The 24,100-nt window shown below is 47.3% G+C and overlaps 1 protein-coding gene across 3 annotated transcripts in view; it reads left to right on the forward strand.

The window, feature by feature from the left end:
- Positions 1-473: 473 nt before the first annotated feature.
- KCNC2 (potassium voltage-gated channel subfamily C member 2) overlaps positions 474-24,100 on the forward strand; it is a 658,994-nt gene continuing 635,367 nt past the window's right edge. For 2 of the 3 annotated variants that reach the window (XR_014981414.1, XM_085653846.1), the window contains exons 1-2: positions 474-1,058; positions 1,847-2,515. Coding sequence is in view for 2 of the 3 variants with exons in the window: in XM_085653846.1 (XP_085509972.1) it covers positions 1,916-2,515 (600 nt within the window). In the remaining variant the exon portion in view is untranslated. Of the gene's footprint in view, positions 1,064-1,846; positions 2,516-24,100 lie in introns of all 3 variants that reach the window. The other variant, XM_085653847.1, reaches the window with a different exon arrangement.

The raw sequence follows: 24,100 nt of genomic DNA on the forward strand, positions 1-24,100 counted from the left end.
GTTGGGAGGATGCGCCTTTTTAAATCCATTTTGTTTTAGCTGGTGTGTTAATTTAGTCTTCGCAAAGCTGCCACTGTGGTGGGAAAGTCCGATCCTAAACAAAGAGGCATTCGGTAGAGTTGGTGAAGAGCAAATGAGCAAACGTACCACCTGTAGCTCAGGGCACCCCCGCTTCTTTGCATGGATAGACTGCGGCGGGCTGATGGCGGAGGGTACCCATCACTCAGGAGCTGGACGACGTGAGCATCAGTGCCCCTACCCTCTTGAGGAGGAGGAAGCGATTGTGGCATGCGAGCCCTGGGTGGTAGGTGCTCCCGAGCATACGTGCGACGTGTGTGGTGCTGTAGAGACAGCTCCCCTGTCTGCTGCTCGGTGCTGCGTAATGGGCGGGAATCACTGCTGATGGTGCTGAAGGGACAGCTCCTCTTGTAGTGCCATACTCGGGAAGGAACAGGCGCACGACGTGGGCAAAGCAGCGTGTCACACAGTGCTGAAGGGACAGCTCCTCGGCCGGCTCTGAGGGGGATAGGCGCGGTGCTGAAGGGACTGCTCGGAGAGGCTCCACAAGGGAAAGGAGGCTGAATGGGCTGTTCCCTGGCGGGTCCCGAGGGGACAGGCGTTCCACGAGAAGCTGGCAGCGCTGAGGGCGCGGTGCTGAAGGGACCGCTCTTCGGCTGGCGAGTGGCAGGGCTCAGGGCTGCCGAGGCTCTTGCCCTCCCTCGCCAAAGCAAACGAGCGTAACAGAGCTTCGGAAGTGACAGCCCCTCCCGGCAGAGAAGTGTCAGCGAGGATGACCCATCACCGTGCTAGCTCTCCCTCCCCTGGCGGGAAGCACCGCTTCTAAGGCGAGACGCTCTCTGCCAAACATTGCGGAATGAGCTGGGGGAGGGCTGCCTCCAGGAGCTTGGTCTGACCCTGGAGCCGGGCACAGGGCCACTTGGACTCGCCCAACAAGTAGCTCTGCCCTGAACACGCTACACACAGCGCCGTGTCTCCGCGAGCACCTGCATGGAAAGCATCCTGCTGAGAGAAAGGGCACTTCATCTCTGCCTATTAAGGTACGGTGAGTGCCCCCTTCCCTCGTGTCTCCACACGCAGCGCCTGTTGATTATTTTCTAACATACAATTTGTAATTTCTGAATAGTCGCCTCCTTTCCGCCTGGATGTGCCTGCGATTTTATTTCTTTAACTGCCAAGAAAGCAACAGCTGTCAGTGCCATTAAAAGATTCTAGGCAGGCTTCGGCAGCCGAAGCTGCCCGCTCTGAGTCAGACAGTCTGAGAGCACCCCAAGGAGACAGCGAGGGAAGAGGGCGATCACGGCAGGCTTGTCACTGCCTTTGATTTTAGCTATTTCATGTCTGCAGGGATCGTGTGTGTGTTGTGTGGGGGGGGGGGGGGGTGAACGAGAGAAGGAGAATAACGGAGGAGAAGAAGAGTATGTGGAGGAGGGAACCGAAAGATTTAGCGGAGATAGGTAAACAGAAATGACATGAACCGAAAATAAAGAACATGAACTATGTGTATGTACCGTGGGAGTATGCCGGTGTAGTTTACACCTGGCGGGGACTTGGGTTGTAATGTATGTGCTATAAATCACACGTGCGCACTGTGAATTATGATGAACCAACTCCCAGATAAAAGAGAATCCTCTGAGTATAAATCAGGCCGGGGTGAGGGCCAATCCTGAAGCAAATAGACCAGAATCACCAAGGGCAAGCGATGTGCGCTCTAGAGAGAGCTCAACTCTCAGGCTGACATTAAGCCCTTTCAATCGAAGTCGCACACTAGAGTGTTCATGTCTCTAATGGATGCTACCCCTAACATTTTCTTGTTTGCGTTTTTTAGGATCTGGGTTCCTATTATTCCATCCTGGGTTTCTTGATCTGTCGCCCGAGTCATGTCTGATCCAGAGAGATGGGCAAGATCGACGAGAACGAGAGGATAATCCTCAACGTCGGGGGCACCCGGCACGAGACCTACCGAAACACGCTGAAGACCCTCCCAGGGACTCGACTAGCCCTGCTCGCCTCAGAGGCCCAGAGTGCGTCGGGGGACCCCGAGCAGCAGCTGGTCCCGGCCTGCTTTGACCCTCCGAGCCCCCCATCGCCCAGATCCAATGAGTTCTTCTTTGATCGCCACCCGGGGGTCTTCGCCTATGTGCTTAACTACTACCGCACGGGCAAGCTGCACTGCCCGGCAGATGTGTGCGGGCCCCTCTTCGAGGAGGAGCTGGCCTTCTGGGGCATCGACGAGACGGACGTGGAGCCCTGCTGCTGGATGACCTACCGCCAGCACCGCGATGCCGAGGAGGCCCTGGACATCTTTGAGACCCCTGACCTCATTGGAGGTGACCCAGGAGGGCTTGGAGCCGACCCCGACGAAGACGAACTGGACAAGAGGCTGGGTATTGAGGACGTACTTGGGGGCCCCGAGGGCAAGCCTGGACGCTGGCGGCGGTTGCAGCCCCGAATTTGGGCGCTCTTTGAGGATCCCTATTCTTCCAGGGCCGCCAGGGTAAGGCCAGTCACTTCTTAATATCCATGCACTAGGACATTCCTAGCTCATTCCCAGGTCGTCTTGAGGGGCAGGAAGTGGCCAACGTTTTGGGAACTGGAGGTTTGGCTTCTGGTTCAATACCCTAGAAAGGAGGACGAGGCCCTAACCAGACACTGAATCCACTTATCTTTACTCCAGCCCTCAATCACCACCTGCATTTTGTTCACAAGCCAGAAGGTATCTTACAACTATGTCCCAAAAGTCATCATTTTGAAAAAAAACACAGTATCGTTATTCATACAATATTTGAGTCCAATGTATTACGTTTGTAAATGAATTACAAAACAGGAGCTATGGCCAGCAGCCAGTAACCCAAAACACAAGTATGTCATCTTCTTATTCAATGAATTAATTATTAGCAGCAGCAGTTATCATTTTAAAAGTAGAACGTTCTCAGTGCTCAAAGTGAATACACAGTCCACACAAAGTTCATGTGAATGACACAAAGTGAAACACATAAAGAAAGTAAGGTAAAGGCGAAAAGTTATGATAATTCAATATTGTGCATGAGTAAAAGTAAAGGTCAAAAGTTCATATATGCGTCATTTCACAATACATATCCTTGTTCAACCAGAAAACTGTTGGCAGTGTTTCAGCCTTTCTTAGTTTATCAAGTCATCATCAGGACAAAAAGGAGCACAAATGATTTGATTACTGCTTGTATAAGTTTCAAAGGATAGGATGAGTTCAAGAGTGCCCAAACAATTTACAGAAGGACGTAGTAGAGCGTCTGTACCGACAAACTGAGGACGATCAAAACACCATCAACAGTTTTAGGACTGAAAAAGGATATTTATTGTGCAATAATGCATGTATGAACTTTTGACCTTCACTTTTACTCATGCACAATATTGTAGTATCATTATTTTTCACAGTTAATTTACTTTTCTTTATGTGTATCACTTTGCGCCATTAACACGAACTTCACAAGCACAGTGTGTTCACTTTGCATATTGAGCACTTTCTCCTTTTAACATTTTAATTAATGCCGGTAATAATTAATTGAATAAGAAGATTAAATGATTTTCTTTTGAATAATCATATCTCCTGTTTTGTAATTCATTTACAAATGCAATATATTGGTCACAAGTATTGTATGAATGACAAAATTGTTTTTTCAAAATGATGCCCCTTGGGACACTGTTGTAAGATGCAGATATTGCCCAGGCCCCTGTTGCATATACTACAAGCCATAACATATGCATTGTGCAGTAAGCAGAGGTACACCAAAATTAAGCCATTCGTAGTAGTAGCATTTGAAGGTGCACACGAAAGCCACAATATATGAGGCCTGTCATAACTGTACCCCAAGCCACTGTTTAGGGACGCCTCTGCATTCTCTCTATGCCTAGGAATAGGTACTGGGTTCACCAAGAGCACACGGATGTACCCTAACATAACTTTCGATTGGCAACAAATTGTCCCGGGGTTATGGTGAGTAATACAGCTCAAATGGCCGCTCTTCCTGCTACTGGGGGATGCTGCAGTCACTAAGTAAATAATGTAAACCTGTACCCCAAAAAGCCGTGTTTGGTTGTGTATTATGCATTTATGTAATTTATGATTTAGTGCACACTGTTTTCTGTCCATTGAGCATTAGAATGTTAAGTTGGATTTTCTGGTGACTGATTACTTGTAATAGCAATATTTCACTTTCTTGGAGTTTATGGGGGTAATTTCACTATGTGTGATGAGCTACACCTGGACATACATGAGCTCTAACCATGAGCATGATCATGTCATCCTAGCAGTGAAAAGGCGATTTTCCGGATTCTGATTTAATTTTACTGTCTTTGTGGGTGTTTTTTTTTCTGGGACATGAAACTGCATTCAGAGGTTTAGCTCTATCACTCTGTAAATGATTGTGACATGGCAGCTAAACATTAACTTTACGAATTCCTCCTAACTTCCCAGAAGGTCAGCAGGGGTCATTCAGGTCAGAATGACCGTGGCTTGGAAGTGGATCTGGTGTGGTGTTTGGTTGGCATTCCATTGCTGGTTGTTGGCAGACATGAGTAGTTGACCTGCATTTGTATAATGATGTCTCTTAGTTCAAGTGCATAGGAAACATAGAGAAGAAATAAAAACAAGGCCAAACTCAGGTAGACTGCAAAAAGTAGGCCAGTGGAACGAGGAGTGAAAGCGAATTGTTCAAACTGGAAACGATGCTTCTCTTTGCTTTTGTTTTACACTTGCATTATTTCCATAGGTTAATCTCACGCATGAGGCGACAAAGGTGACGTGCTGAAGCCACCTTAGGTGTCGTTACTTGTACTCCCTGAATGTTAGCACAGTGCATCTCCCTTTGTCAGTAGCTTATACAAATTCAACAGGTGATAGGGCCTTTCAATTACAAACTGATACGTCTTGGGGGATTGCCACATTTGGAACACTTAAATATATGCATCTCTTGTTGGCTGCCAATATTTACTTTGCTGATGTAATCACTGTGTTACGTATTTGTCATTTTGCCAAGTGCTGTTGGTATCTGGTTGCTGATGGCGTTTTTCACATGTTTCAAATTAAGAGATTTCGTGTGCCTCCTGTCAGAAGAGGCAAAATATGAATGAACGTGAATTTCAAGACGCAAACCCACAGTTATCTCAAATGGAAATTGCTCCTTTAAATTGAAGACAATTAATCGTTTTTTCTCCACTCCTGGCAAACACGTTGAAAACAAAAACAATGTTTTCTGTATTATTTTATTCTGGTGCTTCCACATGCGTTGATTCGATAATACCAGTTTTTGCAGTGAAGGGAAGTGACAGAGGAAGTCCTTGGATAGGATCACTGGCCTTTCGTAATAGTGAAGGTGGGATTAGATCGCAGGTTAATGGATTCCATGATCAAGAACTGATCCAGAATGGGCGGACCATACTGGATTGTCGATCAAGGGGTAGACATTGGACACTATCACTCTCTATGCTCGGCCTAATAACTACAGCGGATCTTCACTCACTGTTGGCTGCACTTAATGGCACCCTGAACCCCATATCACTTACACTGCACCATAGAACTAACACACAGCGAATTGCACTCAACACTTTACCCTACAAGTATAACCATGCACTCAATGGCACACCGCTCCACTCACTGCACCCAATGGCACACCGCTCCACTCACTGCACCCAATGGCACACCGCTCCATTCACTGCACTCAATGGCACACTGCTCCACTCACTGCACCCAATGGCACACCGCTCCACTCACTGCACCCAATGGCACACCGCTCCATTCACTGCACTCAACGGCACACCGCTCCACTCACTGCACCCAACGTCACACCGCTCCACTCACTGCACCCAATGGCACACCGCTCCACTCACTGCACCCAATGGCACACCGCTCCACTCACTGCACCCAATGGCACACCGCTCCATTCACTGCACCCAACGTCACACCGCTCCACTCACTGCACCCAATGGCACACCGCTCCACTCACTGCACCCAATGGCACACCAATCCACTCACTGCACCCAATGGCACACAGCTCCACTCACTGCACCCAATGGCACACCGCTCCATTCACTGCACTCAATGGCACACCGCTCCACTCACTGCACCCAATGGCACACCACTCCACTCACTGCACCCAATGGCACACCGCTCCACTCACTGCACCCAATGGCACACCGCTCCATTCACTGCACTCAATGGCACACCGCTCCACTCACTGCACCCAATGGCACACCGCTCCACTCACTGCACCCAATGGCACACCACTCCATTCACTGCACTCAATGGCACACCGCTCCACTCACTGCACCCAATGGCACACCGCTCCACTCACTGCACCCAATGGCACACCGCTCCACTCACTGCACCCAATGGCATACCGCTCCACTCACTGCACCCAATGGCACACCGCTCCACTCACTACACCCTATGGCACACCGCTCCACTCACTGCACCCAATGGCATACCGCTCCACTCACTGCACCCAATGGCACACCGCTCTACTCACTGCACCCAATGGCACACCGCTCCACTCACTGCACCCAATGGCATACCGCTCCACTCACTGCACCCAATGGCACACCGCTCCACTCACTGCACCACTCACTACACCCAATGGCACACCGCTCCACTCACTGCACCCAATGGCATACCGCTCCACTCACTGCACCCAGTGGCACACCGCTCCACTCACTGCACCCAATGGCACACCACTCCACTTACTGCACCCAATGGCACACCACTCCACTCACTGCACCCAATGGCACACCGCTCCACTCACTGCACCCAATGGCACACCGCTCCACTCACTGCACCCAATGGCACACCGCTCCACTCACTGCACCACTCACTACACCCAATGGCACATCGCTCCACTCACTGCACCCAATGGCATACCGCTCCACTCACTGCACCCAATGGCACACCGCTCCACTCACTGCACCCAATGGCACACCACTCCACTCACTGCACCCAATGGCACACCGCTCCACTCACTGCACCCAATGGCACACCGCTCCACTCACTCCACCCAATGGCACACCGCTCCACTCACTGCACCCAATGGCATACCGCTCCACTCACTGCACCCAATGGCACACCGCTCCACTCACTGCACCCAATGGCACACCGCTCCACTCACTGCACCCAATGGCATACCGCTCCACTCACTGCACCCAATGGCACACCGCTCTACTCACTGCACCCAATGGCACACCGCTCCACTCACTGCACCCAATGGCATACCGCTCCACTCACTGCACCCAATGGCACACCGCTCCACTCACTGCACCACTCACTACACCCAATGGCACACCGCTCCACTCACTGCACCCAATGGCATACCGCTCCACTCACTGCACCCAATGGCACACCGCTCCACTCACTGCACCCAATGGCACACCACTCCACTTACTGCACCCAATGACACACCGCTCCCCTCACAGCACCCAATGGCACACCGCTCCACTCACTGCACCCAATAGCACACCGCTCCACTCACTGCACCCAATGGCACACCGCTCCACTCACTGCACTCAATGGCACACCGCTCCACTCACTGCACCCAATGGCACACCGCTCCACTCACTGCACCCAACGGCACACCGCTCCACTCACTGCACCCAACGGCATACCGCTATACTCACTGCACCCAATGGCACACCACTCCACTCACTGCACCCAACGTCACACCGCTCCCCTCACTGCACCCAATGGCATACCGCTCCACTCACTGCACCCAATGGCACACCACTCCACTCACTGCACCCAATGGCACACCACTCCATTCACTGCACCCATAGTTCTGATACTCCACTCGCTGGATCCACACTATACCATTGTATTAAAACAACACTCCAGCGCACTCCAGCTGTATTAAATAGGAAACACGCTACACTGACTACACTCCTTCTGCACACCACAGCACTCACACTGCACATGATAACACTCTTACTGCACCACAGAACAAATACGACTTCACTTTACACTAAGCTGCACTCAAATTACATTTACCTATACTCAGCCTGTATGTCACTGTACTAACACTGCAGTCTAAAGCAAGAACAGACATGCCAGCACTCATGCTGCCCACTGAGCAACCACACCAAGAGCATTCACCTCACACCATTGTACTAACACCTCATGCTACTGCATTCATTCTGGTTACCACCACACACGAATATAGCATGTTACAACACATGCTATTACATCACGTTCCTTTACAACGCGGTCGTTACAATGACCGCGTTGTCAGAACACGATACCTTTACAACGCAAGTCATTAGATTGACTTGCTGTAGGGGGCGCGCTGGACCTAAGAATAGTATAATTTACTAATCCATCTCCAGCCTGCGCAACAGTAGGGAAGGTGTTGGAATAGTAAATTATACTATTCCTTAGGTTGGAGAGCCCCCTACAGCAAGTCGATCTAATGACTTGCGATGTAAAGGCATCGCATTCTAAGAATGTGGTCATTGTAACGACCGCGTTATAAAGGGAACGCAATGTAATGACCGCGTTGTAAAGTCTGATTCCCACACACACACACACAAACACCATTTTCCACATACAGTCCTTCTCACTTACACTGCACACCACAGTGCTCAGAGAGCACACCACAACACTCATGTTACCTCAGTGCTCTTAAACTACACCCCAAAGAAAGTACTGTTGGGCGTCCAGTTCAAACTAAGACCCGATCAGTTGCTGCTTACCACGACCCCCAGTGTTTCATCTCTCAAACTAGTCTTCACATGGGTGTCTTTTATTTTTCATTTCCTACATGCCACGTAGTGAAATGAAAAAGGCTTTCAGATTAACATCGTATTTGTTGAGTTCGACATTCCGCATCAACCTACCTATACAGTAGGTCAGACTACTTCATGTCGGGGGCACCATCTTGTTTGGGGAAGATGGCAAGCCTGGTCCTTACATCAGAAAGCTATGCTAACTCGACAATGTATAGACGTCGCAGGAGTACAGAACTTATGTTTGCTACGTTAACTAAATATAGGTACGGTTCTACATTGGGGGATGTGCAAACGTATCGCTAATAGACATTGTTTCAATGGAAAGCACCCACAGGCGTATCACGTTAAAGGTTCTGCTTCTGAAATTGTCAGAACAGAACAATTATTGCTTAATGAAAGCGTCAGTTTCTGCCCCGAAGCTTTTGCTTTTTAAATTCCATACATTCAATACACATTGATTGCAGCCGCGGCCCGTGGAGGGAGTTCCGTGGGGCGGTAAGGCGGAGCGGGGGAGGGGCAGGGTGGGGGGCTCTAAAAACCGGAATATGGATAATTGCAGGTAAGTAAACAATTAAATAAATAAAACGAATTTCGTAGCGTGCGCTGCATCGCAAAATGCGATGCAGCGCGCGCTACGAAATTCGTTTAATTATTTAATTGTTTACTTACCTGCAATTATCCATATTCCGGTTTTTAGAAAACCCCACCCTGCCCCTCCCCCGCCCCGCCTTACCGCCCCACGGAACTCCCTCCACTGGCCGCGGCTGATTGATTGGTGAGGTGTTTGTTAATACCTGAGCAGGTAATTGCTATGTAGACAAGCAGCATTCCTACCTAAGGATGAACATGCTGACTTTTTGCAACATGGCGGCTTCTGTACAGTATCACTTAACTCTGGAGTGACACAATAAGTATACAAAAGGTGATGGATGGAATGCTTGAATTAATCTCAGCCACTGGTAATCACTCGGGCTGCATCCCAGACCATCGTTATTTTGCTCACTATGCCATCTAAGTTTGGACCCAGCTATATGCAAAGCAATCTTGACCCTGCTCCAGTAGGAACAGTCCTGCTCGATCTGCAAAGTCGGGCCCTCTCTGAACAGGAACACAAGCAACCCAGGACGGGTGTCACCCTAGTTATCGGCATATCAGCTCAGTTCCAGTGACACAGTGAGCACAAGAGCCACGTCTGGGCATACCCATCCCATTTAGGGCGACACAGTAAGTATACAAAACTGTGACTGGGGTGAAACTGGACGTAGTTGCTTGTGCTCCAATTCAGGGAGGACCTGGCAGTTCCGGCTGGACTATTCCCATGAGGAGCTGGGTCAAGACTGATTTCCATATGGCTTGGTCCAAACTAAGGTGGCACGGTGGGTAAGAAACAATGGATTAGGATGCGGCCCGAGCCATTGCCATTGGCTGAGATTAATTCAAGCATTCCATCCATCACCTTGTTGTTTTTGCATCTAACTCTGGTGTGTGCATCATAGGTTCAAGCAAGCCAGGTCCAAAACAGATTGCCAGCATAGCCACTGACTTCGAAAATGATTTCATTAATTCATTGTATGAAAATGTATTTTTTACGTGGCTAATCTGCCACAGATCGGGACCTATTGCCCACAGAGTTCCATGTGGCATCCGAAGTAGCTCTTCTCTTTCCTCTCTTCAGGCAGAACCACGTGCCTTCCCCATGTGTCATCGTGTGCCCTGCAACCTTGACGGAAACCATCCTTTACACGTTCTGCAGTGAAAGTACACATGCAAGAGACATACGTGGTTTGATTCCGATGATCAGGGAGGCATTTAGTATTTATGATTTGTGACTTTTTCCTTCCCTAAACCGCGCCTCTAAAAATAGAAATGTACAGAAATTGAAATATAAGTTGTCATGGTAACCTGTTGTGGAGAGAGGAAGAGAGGAGGACAGGGAGGAAGATGAGGGAGGGAGGTAGTGAGACAGGGACTTGGAGGGAGAGAGAGGTAGGGGGCAGAGGAGTCGGCGGACGGAAAGGACGCGGGAGAATGATGGAGAGAAAATAAAAAGGCTACGGAGGGGGGAAGTGGGCTCTGGATTCATTCATGGCTCGAAAGAGCTCCTATGGAAGACATAACATTGGAAAGACATAGGTGGGAAAAAAAACGTTCACAGTACGAACGATAGAGGAAAAGGAGTAAAAGAGCGTCGGGAAGAGAGTGAGACGGGTGGAAAGAGTTAGAGACGGGCGTAGAGAAACGTGGATAGAACAGGAACCATAGAGACAATAGGGAGGGCCACATGGGAGTGATAGACGAGACGGTTTTTCAACCTTGAGAACTCACAAAAAGAAGCATAATGCCTAAAAGGCGCTTCCCTTCCCCATCACTGACACTGTTTACACTGCAGGTGAAGATATGCGCGTGCTTTATTTAAACTCTGCATTTACTATTCTAACGTGTGTTCTGAATGGCAAGGAAAGCTAACGAGCTGACCTTGATAATGAGCCGATCTCTACGAAGAGCTCACCCAGCCATGGCGGCATCCCATGAACTGCCCAGGGAGATGCTGTGTTTACTGGTCTGCACTAATTTGTGGCGAGATGCTATTTAGCGCCATGTTTCTTTTTGGAAGGGGCGGGCTATTTTTCTCTAAATCTTTTTTAAGCCAGTCCTGTTTGCCGCCAGCAGCTAAACAACACTGTGTAGCATCTTGAAGACTACAGTGACGACCGCTGAAATACATGCAGCAGATTAGCTCACCATTTAAACCTATCAAAACCATGGCACCACTCTGAGCATTTCATGTAATCTAGCCTGCAAAACGGGACCGGGAAAGGCTATCATTAGTGCAGCAGGTGCAGTGGCACCCGGGCCTGGTCCAGGGGATGGGAAGGGCCACCGCACTGCAGTTATTGCTGCCTTTACTACCAAAACCGAAGGGAGTTAATTATTTTCAGTGCTTCTTTAGGGCCCATGTCACCCTTGCTGTGACACTGGGCTTGTCTAAACCATACCAATAAATGTAGAAAGCCCACTGGTGTTACTGTTAAGCATCTAGAGGTGTAATATCAACTGTTAGCGCCTGGTCGAGATGTGGTCTTCTAGATTTAGGAGCCATTCATTCAAACATTCATTGCATGTTATGTTATTTTAATTGATTTTTGTGTAGCGCATAATCACCGACAGGTCTCTTAGCGCTTAAGAGAGAGTGGACAAAAGGCCATTGGTGGTAACATAGCAGCGTCGCAGGGAGGGGGATTAAGCAGTGTCCAAAGCCTCCCTGAACAGGACCGGTTTGAGCTGTTTCCTGAAGGGGAAGGCAAGGAGTGCAGGTTCCTTGCGAAGGTAATCAGGCAGCTGGTTCCAGAGTTGCGGGAGTAGGGCAGAGAACGCTCTGCCCCCTTTAGATACGGTATTGCACCGTGGGGGGGCCTGGTGGCAGGCCTCGGATGATCGCAGAGTACGGCCCGGAACATAGTTCTCGAGGCGATCTTTAATATAGGCTGGGGCTTAGCCATAAATTGCTTTATGGGCAATGCAGAGACCCTCAAATTTTGCTCTCTGCTTGATGGGGAGCCAGTGCAGCTTGAACAGCAAAGGGGTGGCGTGGGTACTTTTAGAGAGCCTATGAATCAGCTCTAGTCTGGAGACAAATGTGGCTGACACAATCATCTGTAGTGAGGCAGTTGAGAGCAGGGGGACAAGTTTCCGCAGCTGTTTCATGAGCCCTATACAAGTTCCAACCACTGCGGTGACTTGGTCGGCCATGGAAAGCTTGGAGTCGATCTTTATGCCCAGGCTTTTCACGACGGGTACTGGTGTGGGGGCGTCACCCAGCTCTTGGGGTCCGAAGAGATCACTCCAGGGATTGTTTTTCGTGGGGATGACAAGGACTTCTGTTTTGTCTGGGTTGATTTTCAGTGAATTGGTTGTCATCCAGTTCACTGTGAATCTAAGGATGTTTTGCGCCAACTCCTGAGCATGGGCAGAGTTGTCGGTCTGGAGGATGAGTTGAGTATCATCCGCATAATTGAAAACTCGGCAAACCATGTGGACTAGGACTGCCACCAGAGCCTGTAGGTACATGTTGAAAAGGAGCGGGGACAGTGCGGAGCCTTGGGGGACGCTGCATGTGAGGGTGCCCTTGTCCGATACCTGCTCCCCCAACTGAATCCTCTGGGACCGACCTGACAGGAATGATTCCAGCCACTGGTGTGCCAACCCGCAGATGCCCAAGTCAGTGATTCGGCCGGCAGTTGTTTATGGCTGACCGTATCGAATGCCGCTGATAGATCTAATAAAATCAGGGCACTCTTTTTTTTTATTGTCAGCCATGATTCTGAGCTCATCAAGTACAGACAGAATCCCCAGCTCAGTGCTATGATCGGCTCTAAAGCCCGCCTGTCGAGCTTGGAGTAGCTGGTGTTCCTACAAGAAGGCCAAAAGTGTCTTAAGAACATGTTGTTCTGCAACTTTCACTAAGAATGGCAGCTGGGAGATGGACCTATAGTTCTTGAGAGTAGCAGCATCTGATCCTGGTTTCTTTAGCAGGGGGTGACCCTGGCCTCCTTCAAGTTGGACGGTAAGTAACCAGTCTCCAGGGAATTGTTCAGCAGCACGAGGATCTGCCCTTCATCCCGGGAAGGGCCATTCGAAAAAACCTCGGGGGCAAGGGTCTGCAGGAGAACCAGATTTGGTCCGATTCATCAATAATGTCAGGGAGGCTGAATCTAAATTAGGGAAGTTGGTGAGATGCTTGCAGGGCAGGGGAGGGACCTGGACCTGGACCAGGGAGCCCTGAATAATAGGGGTGTTGTCAATTTCAGACAGAATATCCCTGAATATCCCTGACCTTATGGAAAAAAAAGGTCTGAGATGCGTTGCAGTCTACGGGTGCGGTTACAGATTTCAGTTCAGACTTTTGGCTGAGTTCTTTCAATATTCTGAAGGTCTCTTTCTGTTTGTTTGCCGCGTCAGTAATTCTTGCCTCATAATACTCGGCTTTCCTGGTTGTAATGGATTTTTTATATGAGGTAAGTACGGTTTTGTAGGTTGCCAGCTCGGCTGGTCATATGCTTTGCGCCACCACGTCTCTACTTGGCTGAGGCATTGCTTCTTTTCCCTCAAAGTCTCATTAAACCAGGGGGCCTCCTTGCCCTTGTCTCTAATTCTGTCCCTTCGTTCCGGTGCCACTTGGTCTATGGCTCCGCGCGAGTGTCGGTGAGGGCTTCACTCTCCTGATCAAGATTTCCTTTCTTAAATTTTGAGGGGGGAAGACTAAGTAGGGTGTCCACTAGGTTGTCAGCCTCAATTTTGTTCCAGCTCTGCACCTTTCTCCACTCTGGGGGTGGTTGCGGCAGCAGGTTTTCCATTAGGACCCAGCAGCTGATTAGCAAGTGGTCAGACCAGGCACAGGGGCTAATGCCTATTAGACTTGCCCGTGGTTGCGAGGTCCAGATGAGGTCTAGGATATGACCTTTAATGTGGGTGGGGCCTTCAACCAGTTCATGGAGCCCCATCAAGCTCATCTCTGTCTCAAATTGGCTGGCCAGCGGCTCTCTCTGTACTTTATCCCAGTGGTAGTTAAAGTCGCCAACCACTAGGAGTCGTTGGTACCGTGAGCAGAGGTCAGTAATGGTCTCCAAAAAGAGATCATTGAATTTAGGGGTTGACCGTGGGGGACGGTATGCTACCAGGAGTAGGAGGCAGGAGGATTTAAATGAGATTTTGACCCCAAGTATGTCTGCATTTTCGATGCTCTCTGCCACCATCTTTGCAACCATTATCCGCCTATTAAAGAAAACTGGCCACACCCCCTCCTCTCGTTTTTCTTGTCTATTGTGCCAGAGGGCATCAAAGTCCCCCGGGAGGGCTGCAATGATGTCTGGAACTGAGGTGTCACCTAGCCAGGTCTCTGTGAGCGCCAAGATGTCTATGTCCCTGTCTTGGAGGAGTGAAAAGACTTCCAGGCGGTGCTTCTGTAGAGAGCGCGTGTTGAGGACAGCCACCTTCAGTACTGGTGGAATGCTGTGTATGGTGGTTTTTTTTGGGGTTGTGGGACGCGGGGTCATAAGTCTGCCCGCTTCATTGTTTCTCTGAATTTTTTCAGTTCTCAGCTTATCTATTACAGTTCCGCCTAGAACGTGACAACCTGTGGCTAGGGTCTGTAGTTCTGCCACTGTGTAAATCCGAGATTGACCAGGAGTTCTGGCCCCGGTCGAACGCGGATGGCTGCAGACGGGCTTGCCTTAGGCGCGCCTTTGGCGCGCCAGTGGTGCGCCCGCTCCAGCGTGGCTATTTAGCTATTCCCTTCCACCCACCAACCAATCAGCTCTGCATAGCAGCAGCTGTTCTCCCCCTGAGCACTAGGCTGCATTAGCAGAGCAGAAGTGCTGAGAAATTGGGAGGCGCTATCAGCGAGAACAGGTCAAATTCAGTTTTAAATGAGTGCAATACAGAGGTAAGAACGAGTGCAAATCAATTTTAAAAGCAGTTTTTAAAAAGGCAATTTCCAAATTCAATACATGTTTCTAGCAGCAGGGTAACTCTAAAACAAATGAAAAGTGCTAAAATAGTGTTTCAGAGACCAACTGTCAGCATGCCATGAGGACCGCCTAGTGAGCTTTGGCATGTCTCTCTCTTGCGCTGCGCGTCCGCTCCAGCGTGGCTATTTAGCTACTCCCTTCTGCCCACCAACCAATCAGCTCTGCGTAGCAGCAGCTGTTCTCCCCCTAAGCACTAGACCGCGCTAGCAGAGTGGAACTGCTGAGAAACTGGGAGGCGCTATCGGCGAGAACAGGTCAAATTCAGTTTTACACGAGTGCAATTCAGAGGTAAGAGCGAGTGCAAATCAATTTTTAAAAGCAGTTTTTAAAAAGGCAGTGGCTATATTGGAAGTGTCCTTCGTGCAAATGACTTAACCTTCCTTACTTCAATTTCACAATTGCAAATTGAGAGTACCATCCTCCTTTGGGGACAGCAGCTGCAGCATCTATAGGATATGTAATAAACAAGTCTAACATTGTCTTTCTTATTCAGAACCCCACCTTGGAGAGCAGCCTTCGTGTTGTTTTGTTCTACTCGCCTCTCTGGTGGTGGGAATTATTATTGACAATGCCATTTCACTTATAGAATACTAAAGCAATGAAAACATTTTGATTCAAGGCCTGCGCGCAGTTTTGCTGCAGCAAAGAGAGATCCCACCGGAAATGACTCATTCCGATTGATTGGCGTCTACAGAAATCTCTCAGCGGCAGGGGATGGGTCACATGAGGAGTCATTCAGTGAATCTACCCGCCTCTTTCCTCTGAGTCATCATTAGAGCAGACAACTCTCTTAATTCTGTCTGCACAAAGACAAGGCATCTGTTGCCATGCAATGCACCGTTCGCACCTGGGAATTACCATTCCACGACCACCGTACTCTGCTTTTGCTGTTTGTGTCACAAGGAATAGAGTAAACTGAATTTTCACTGTTTTTTTAGAAAAAGAGATGCCGTAAAAGAATTGGAAAACATACGCAGAGCATTGATTGTTTTTAAATCATGTTGCTTGAGTACAGTTGTCTAAAAGATTACTTGGTTAGTACATAACTAGGACCTTTGATGGGCATGCTATGGCCGAGAGGTGAGAGTCTTAAAGTGAGGTTTCACTGAGCGCAGAAAGACGTAGTATAGGAAGTTGTCTTGCACAACCCTGAATGAAGTAAGTCTATGAAGCAGTGATAATGGCCAGAGGCAGTGATAGCTATTCCTGGTTTCCTCCAGTAGATAAAGTATGATTTCTCAGACAGCTGTAGGAAGTACTCCTTTTCTCCTTTACCAGTCTTGTTCAGAAGCACCAGTAGGCTGAGCAGGGGAGTCTTAAAGGGTAAAACTTGAAAGCCATAGGAATCTAACCTGATTCCAAGTTAAGCTCCCTCCTCCTCTATTCCACTTACCCAATGGTGTGATATGGTTCCTGCTTTGAGGGAGTGCTTTAAGGCAATGGAATCCCCCAGAGATGATAAAAAAAAACTATTATAAGCGGTGTTTTTTTTAACCAGGTAGAAATCTCTCCTGCCTTCTAACTGCAAAACTAAGTGACACGGTCATCTCTTTTTCCTACAGAAGCATTCATTTGAAACCACATGCACAGCTTCACACAGAGAGGAGTCAGTGGGTGTGGCAGGAACCCATCAATTGAACAGACTAAGTGAGATTAGCCCATTGACAACACTCTGTGAAGTTGGGCACAGCCCAAAAAACTCCTTCCCATTTTCCCCTTTCTATGTATGAAAGTCATATGAACTTTTAGCAGAGACAAATAGTCAGTCAAGACATTCTGAATGAGCCAACAAAGTTTACCACTAGCCCATACTACGGAATTACTGCATCAATTTATTATGGATGTAAAAGCTACAACATAATCCATCTGCTGTATATTACAAATGGTGAGATAAACATTAATTCTGTTTTTAAATGTGACTCAGAAATGCATATTGATTATGAAATATTAACTGGGATATTAATGTGTATTTGTACTGATATGGGGTGCCACGTAGGGACATTATAAAAGACGTTTTTAATGCCCTGTGAGGGAAAAAACGCCAATTTTGCTTTCCCCCATTATAGATTATTAGCTGCGTAGACTAACACTTGAATATGTTACTTAAGTATAAATATTGCTAGGAAGGGGCTCAAAATGTCATTCAGTGACTTAAAGGATTGGCAATGATAAATCTAACAACTTGCCACTGTTGAATTTATCATAACTGTTACTGAAAATAAGTTATAGGACTTTCTTTTCTGTGAGCCAAAATCTAGCCTTCTAGCCAAAATCTAGCCTTCTAGCAGCCTTTCCTGATTGGTCAGCCTTAACAGGCTTAACCAGGCTGCTTTGATGAGGTGAAAAGTGGCCTGCATTGAGCAGAGGTTATCTGATGGGGGAGCTATGCAGTTGCAGGGGTCAGGCCAGGTTGAGGGCTGGTAAAGCAAACTGGGCTTTAAAGAGAGCAGGGCAGTAAGGAATGCCAGCCAAGTCTACCCGCTCTTCCTGTACCCCCAGACAGATGGCAGGTCCGGGATTGGAATTTGTAGAAGGTCTGGAGGGGGAGTGTTAATGGAAATGAGGAACACCAGTATGATGGTTTAGCCAGCTCTTAGCCCAAAGGAGAGAACATCTCCATCCTGAATTTTAAAGTAAAGTGCTTTGTGGCACAAGAATATGACACACTTTGGAGTAAGCTGTCATGCTTTTGGGTGGCACCCGGCACCTCATTGGACGGGGTGGGTGCCCCCTGCTTGTAACCCCGGATGATTGGATACATAAGTGAGAGTTGCATAGCAACTCAGATTTGCTTTCTGAAACTACAAGAAGAATGGCTGCCTTCCTAGAACCCTGGTCTGAACCCCAAAGGATTGCAATCTGAATGACTGCTCCTGTTGCACACCTGGAACTACAGCCCTGAGAACTTTGCCTTGCTTCAAAAAGGATTAAGGAGTGGACTCTCTGAAAGCAACAGGTTAAAAGAGCTTCCTTGCACCATCTCCCTCAAGAAGTCCCCAGCGTGGAGTGCGTCCAGTGGACTTGTACGGATTTGGCCATGTGCATTGTGGGAATTGTAGTCCCAAACTTCCAATGACCATCTCAGAGCTTCTAGACCATTGTATTTGTGTTTTGGTCACTTTGAACCCTCAAGAGGAGCTTCAGGAAGAAGTTTGAAAAAACTTTTAGAAAATGCTTCATGAGTGGCCCAAGAAGACGTCAAGAGTCAAGCCAACTACCTTCAACTGCGACCCGGATTTCAGATTTGTCCCACAAAAAGCTACAGACTTCCAGGATTTGACCGGGGCCTTGCCAAGAATCAATCCAATGACGTTGCATTGAAATCGGCCTGCCGGAGGGGACCACAGGATCTCGAGACAGAATCCTCCAGCAAGGTTTCTAAATCTGCTTAGTGTATTCGACCAGAGCTGCATTGTGGTTGGCCTCAAACTTTGACTTTGTCCCGGTAAAGTGCAACCAGATGTCCATAGTTGGAGCTATATGTTTTTAAGCACTATAAAGTGATTCATTATAAATAATTCATATCTCCAGTTCCCTATATTGGATTTTGTAACTGTGATGTCATTTTATAGTAACAAATATTTCCTATCTTTATAAATTGGTGTCGGGTTTTTATTGTGTGTTGTGTCTTACTTTTTAATGTATTGGTGTTTTTCAATGCTTTACATACCTGTCTCCTGAGTTAAGCCTGCCTGCTCATAGCCAACTACAAAGGGTTGAGCCAGGGGCTAAAGTATTAAGACCTTGTCTTAACCTTGTATTGCACTGGTGGCCTTATTGCTAGTGGTAGGTGCATACTTACCCCTACTAATAATCTATCGTCCAACACCAGGCCTCTAACATGGTTCCAAAAACTGTAAGAGGTTACTTAGATGTAGCTCACAATATCCACTTGTGAAACTGCTTAGTAGTGAAGATGCTGATGAACCATTATTATTCGCTATAAGCTCTACTGGAAGCATATATTATAACAAATCAAGGCCAATGGTGAGGTAAAAGAAGTCAGATCTATTTTTATTGCCAAGGAATTCTATGTTTATCACCAGCCTATTTATGACAGTTAATGTAGGAATAACCTTTTATGCTTAGAGATGGGCAGCCTTTCTTGAACAATCACTCCATCTACCACCTAGTCTGTTTGAAAACACCTTCTTGTCCATTCATTACAAAAGCATGACCTGTCAGTGAAGCAAAGCTTAATGAGGGACATTCCTTTTCAGAGCTGGTATTTTCTCAATCAAGTGTGTGTGTAGCAGTGACTCTAGTAAATACCCAGGCCCTAACAAAATCTGTAGATTTGGTTAATTGAATCATCAGGTACCTGATAGATTTTGCAGGCCAGTAAAAGGGGAGGTAACCTTCAATCCCCCGATGAAGCTTTCAGTAGCAGTAAGAGAACTCTGGAGGCTGAAGTTACGAGCTGTTAAAGTATACAGGTATATTGCTGGTTCAGTACTAGTAACATAAATCAATGCGTTGAGTCCACATGGTAAGGGTGTGTGAGAAAGAGAGGAACAGAACATCAAACCCTACAAGGGTCTGTCAATTGGAGCTCTGCAATGTAAATAATGTGGGCTGTCTGCAATAATTGCGTACTGTTGATGGAAATAATATTCTACTCTAGCCCCCTTATAAATATGACGTGCCTATTGCACTTAAAATATATGTCATGTCGCTAAAATCCTTTGGTGATATTGTCCCTTGTAAAGTAGGTTTTTAATACTTCAATTTTACTGGACCAGTGACTTATAAACATGCACCATTTCCTCTAAATGTCCACCAATTTCCTGTGGGAAGAACAAGTGGCCTTCAAAGTGTATCAAATGTGACCAACGTTACTGCCCTCGTGTTTACCAAGGCACTGTTTGACATTATACTTGCAAAATGAATCATTAGGAGACAACTTGTGAATGCTCTGCATGGATATTGACAAGAGAAAAAAATAATGCGTATTTTCCGTAGTATTAATGTCACTATTTCGTCATTTCGCATTCCGTTAAATAATAGTTGTTACCAGCAGCTAGTTAAATGATACTCAGCGCATTCACCTTGAAAGAGACACTGCAGTGAGTCCTGTCAGGACAGAAGTCTTCAGTAAGGATTTGTCTCCGCAAAATACCTTTAGTACCCAACTGAATTCGAGCGAAAATATTCTGCATAGCCCCCCACCCCGTCAACCTGGCATCAACAGAAAACAGCATGCCTATTTTGATTTTTTCACTTACTTGAACATCAGTGCGGGGTTAAACAGAAGGCAGTCAATGTTAATGATGGAGACCCCTTGGTCTTGCTACAGGGAGGTGCTCACATATATATTTGTTCCTATACTTTTTACTCTTTTGTCAATTTTTTGGGCATTGGATTTCTCGGATATATATTATTTTCAGCAAGGAAGCAGGGATATGAAAAATTGTTTCTGTTCCTTTTGAGTCGTCTATAGATTTGATGCCCTAAAGGCATGGCGTGCCGCGTGTTAAATCGTCGCTGTGGCTTTCGCTAATAGCTGTTTTTTGTAGCTTCAGTGCCTTGCCCATCTTCAGAGCAGTTCATTCATTCAGCCATGTCCTGCATCGAACTTGCTCCGACTGGAAAAGTTAGCACAAATATAGAAGAGAGCAGCAGGCGCATCACATGTACAATGAAAAGGAAGGCGCAAAAAGTGTACTCGCCTGCGGCCCTAAAATACCTTGAAACATCCCTTATTGTAAAAATTATACGTAAAGAAGAATGTGCTTTGAGGTAATGCACCTTGGCTTCAGTGCTGGCATTCGTGACAATTTAAATACACAAATGCTGTAAGATCAAAATGTTATTGTCTCTAAAAAAAGTACTTTACCCTTTAATTTCCAACAAGCAATAAAGAGTCTGCATTATCTTGGTATGCATGTGTAGTGATTTTGGAATTTTCTCTTATACATGCATTCTGCTTACCTTACGTCATATATAAAAGTAACGCTTTTATTCGAGACGCACTCTTTAGATGATCACCATCATGCACTGTCTTCTAGTTGTAACCGCTAAACGTCAGTTTCCTACACATACATTATCAATAAGCACGATTTGTAGTTTCATTGAGAAGCAGACATTGTCTCAAGTTCAACACATGCATCTACCCAGACGCCCTCTGGCCGCTCAGCTGTTTCCAGAACTTCCTTCCTATGCGAGCCATCTTTGCGTGTCATTGATCGGGAGACACGTTTCAGAACCAGGAACAGACATCCCGAGGAGGTGCATGCTGGGACGCTGAATTAAAAAGTACCAACGGCTCGTACTTTCTAGGCAGGGCCGCCAGCAGCCTGGTGTGTTTGTCTCAAACCCCCCGTCTCCTCGTTTGTATTGCTCACGCCGTGTTGGCTTTTACATTTTCACCGGCATACATATCTTCGGTCTAAAAGTTTCAGCGCGTCCCCAGTCACCATGGAAACACAGCGGCGCCGTAAATTGTAAAATTAAAACGGTTTCTTTTCTATATAACTATAGTGGCACCTAGACTAGCACACTGTGCCAGAGTGGGTACCATGCCGCCTGTTACACACATTTAAGAATCCTTCCCTCGTATGCTGCTTGATTCTTGCTAATTTGCACTATCTATCTGCTCCAAAATGAACGGTGTTAATTCTTCCGCTGTCACAGCAGCATAGCGCCCAATGGCGTCCTTGACTTTTAGCCGCCGCTCGTTCACATAGTCAGCACTCTAATTCTTTATTATACACCTGTGGGCCCTGAGATGAGCGAGGGCCATCGCGCAATAATTACACTACACGCTGTTACTTTGAGTGTAAAAGGCCATTTATTAGGACATGGTTGTTAACACAATACTTTAAACCAAAAGTCAATTTAACTATAACAATCCCCAACATTTCTTCATTTCACATGGGCCACCTGCCAGTGTAGTAACACCAGGTAAATAGAAAGCCAGTTTCATCAACTTTTATTAGGTCAGAATACCATTATTCACTCTTGGTATAATAAAAATGCCGACCTCCTTCGGGTGCGTCAATAGTCTCTGTTTGATGGCTGGCGCAGGCACACAAAAGTGCCTACACCAGCCTTCAGAGAGAGATTACCAGGGCGGGAGAGATCTCACCCCAGGCCTTGAAGGACTGGCACGCCTCTGTGCCTCCCCCTTTTGTGATGTGCTAAGCGTCACAGCTAGAGGTAGACATGGGCGCTGCGGGCTTAAACCCTGGAGTGCCCGTGGCTACATGCCAATCAGCCTGTCACCCCACCCATTCCCGACTCATCACAGAGTTGGGAAAGAGTAAGGGGAAAAAGCAGGCACTGAAACCTGGTTCCTGCAACCGCGCAGGTTCAAGGTTTCAGTTTCATGCAAGCAAGAGTCCAAATGGGACCTGCTGAAGGCAGTGGTGTAATGAAAGTTTAAGGGGCCCCCCTGCAATATACTCGGAGGGGCCCCCGCTCTGGAGCGCTCTGACCTGAGTACTGTGCTGAGGGGGCACCCTGCAGCTGGGCGCCCTACTGCATCACGGGGGGTGCGGGGGCCTGTGTTAGGCGCCTGGCTGAAAGGTAAGTAAAAAACATAAAGATTTAAAGCTTTTAAATATTGTGTGCTGTGCATGTGGGTAAGAGTGTGTATGTGAGAGAGAACATGTGGAGTGTGTGAGTGAAAATGAGAGAATCAGTGCATGGAGTCAGTGAGGGAGAATTATTGATAGGAAGATCGAGTATGAGCAAGAGTGAATGATATTGAATGTGGGAGTGACACTGAGTTACTGTGAGGGAGAAGGACTGAGTGTAACTGAAGGAGAATGACAGTGAGTGTTACTGTGAGGAAGAATGACAGTGAGTGTTATTGTGCAAGAGAATGACAGCGAGTGTAACTATGAGGGGAAATTACAATAAATATTACTGTGTGTAAGACTGAATGAGTGTGACAGAGTGGGGATCAGTGAGACTGATTTTGTCAGACTGAGTCTGAATGAGTGGGACTGAGTAGGAATGCATGAGAATGATTGAGGCTAGACAAGCCAGTGAGATTGAATGAATCAGAGTAAAACTGATTGACTGAGAATGAGTGAAAAGGAGTAGTACTGAGTGAGATTGACTGAGAATGAGCAAGACTGAGTGGGCATGAGTCAGAGAATGACAGAGACTGAGCGGGCATGAGTCAGAGAATGACAGAGACTGAGCGAGTCAGAGAATGAGTGAGACAGCAAGTCAGAGTGAGATTGAGTGATAGATAAGTCAGAGCCGATTGATTGAATGAGAATGAGTGGGTCTGAGTGAGAATGAAAGAGATTGCACGAGACTGAGTTTGACTGACTTAGAATGAGTGAGACTGAGTGAGTGAAAACAAGACTTAATGAGTGAGACTGAGTGAGCTCCTCCCCGCACAAACCCTCTGAGAAGTCAGGCTCGCTCTCTGGAATTTGAGCCAAAGATTAAGCTCTGCCACCTTTAAAGTTCACCAGCTGACACTGGTCACTTACGGCTCAGCCCCATCCCTATACACTGAGCATGTGCAAGGATATGACACAAATCCTCCCAGTCAGTTTCAGGCTGTGCCAGGACAAGGTGTGCATTTGTATAGCAGCTTTTAAAGGAATATACAACGAGAAGAGCTGCAGTGGAGGCATTCTGAAGAGAAACATTGCACAGAAAGTGGCTAGTTTTGAACAGTAAAACCGTTTCCAAAATGGCCACCATGTTCTGCTCTGGATATTATACTGAGTTTTAAACGATATGGATGCCACATGAAAGACCAGTGCACAGTTGAGAGCAAGGCTACTGCAACGGTAAGGCCTGTCCTCTCAATGCACCTGACCAGCAGGTGGTGAAAGACACTCTGT

This window comes from Triturus cristatus, chromosome 4_1 (assembly GCF_964204655.1).
Source record: "Triturus cristatus chromosome 4_1, aTriCri1.1, whole genome shotgun sequence".
Lineage (NCBI taxonomy): Eukaryota > Metazoa > Chordata > Amphibia > Caudata > Salamandridae > Triturus > Triturus cristatus.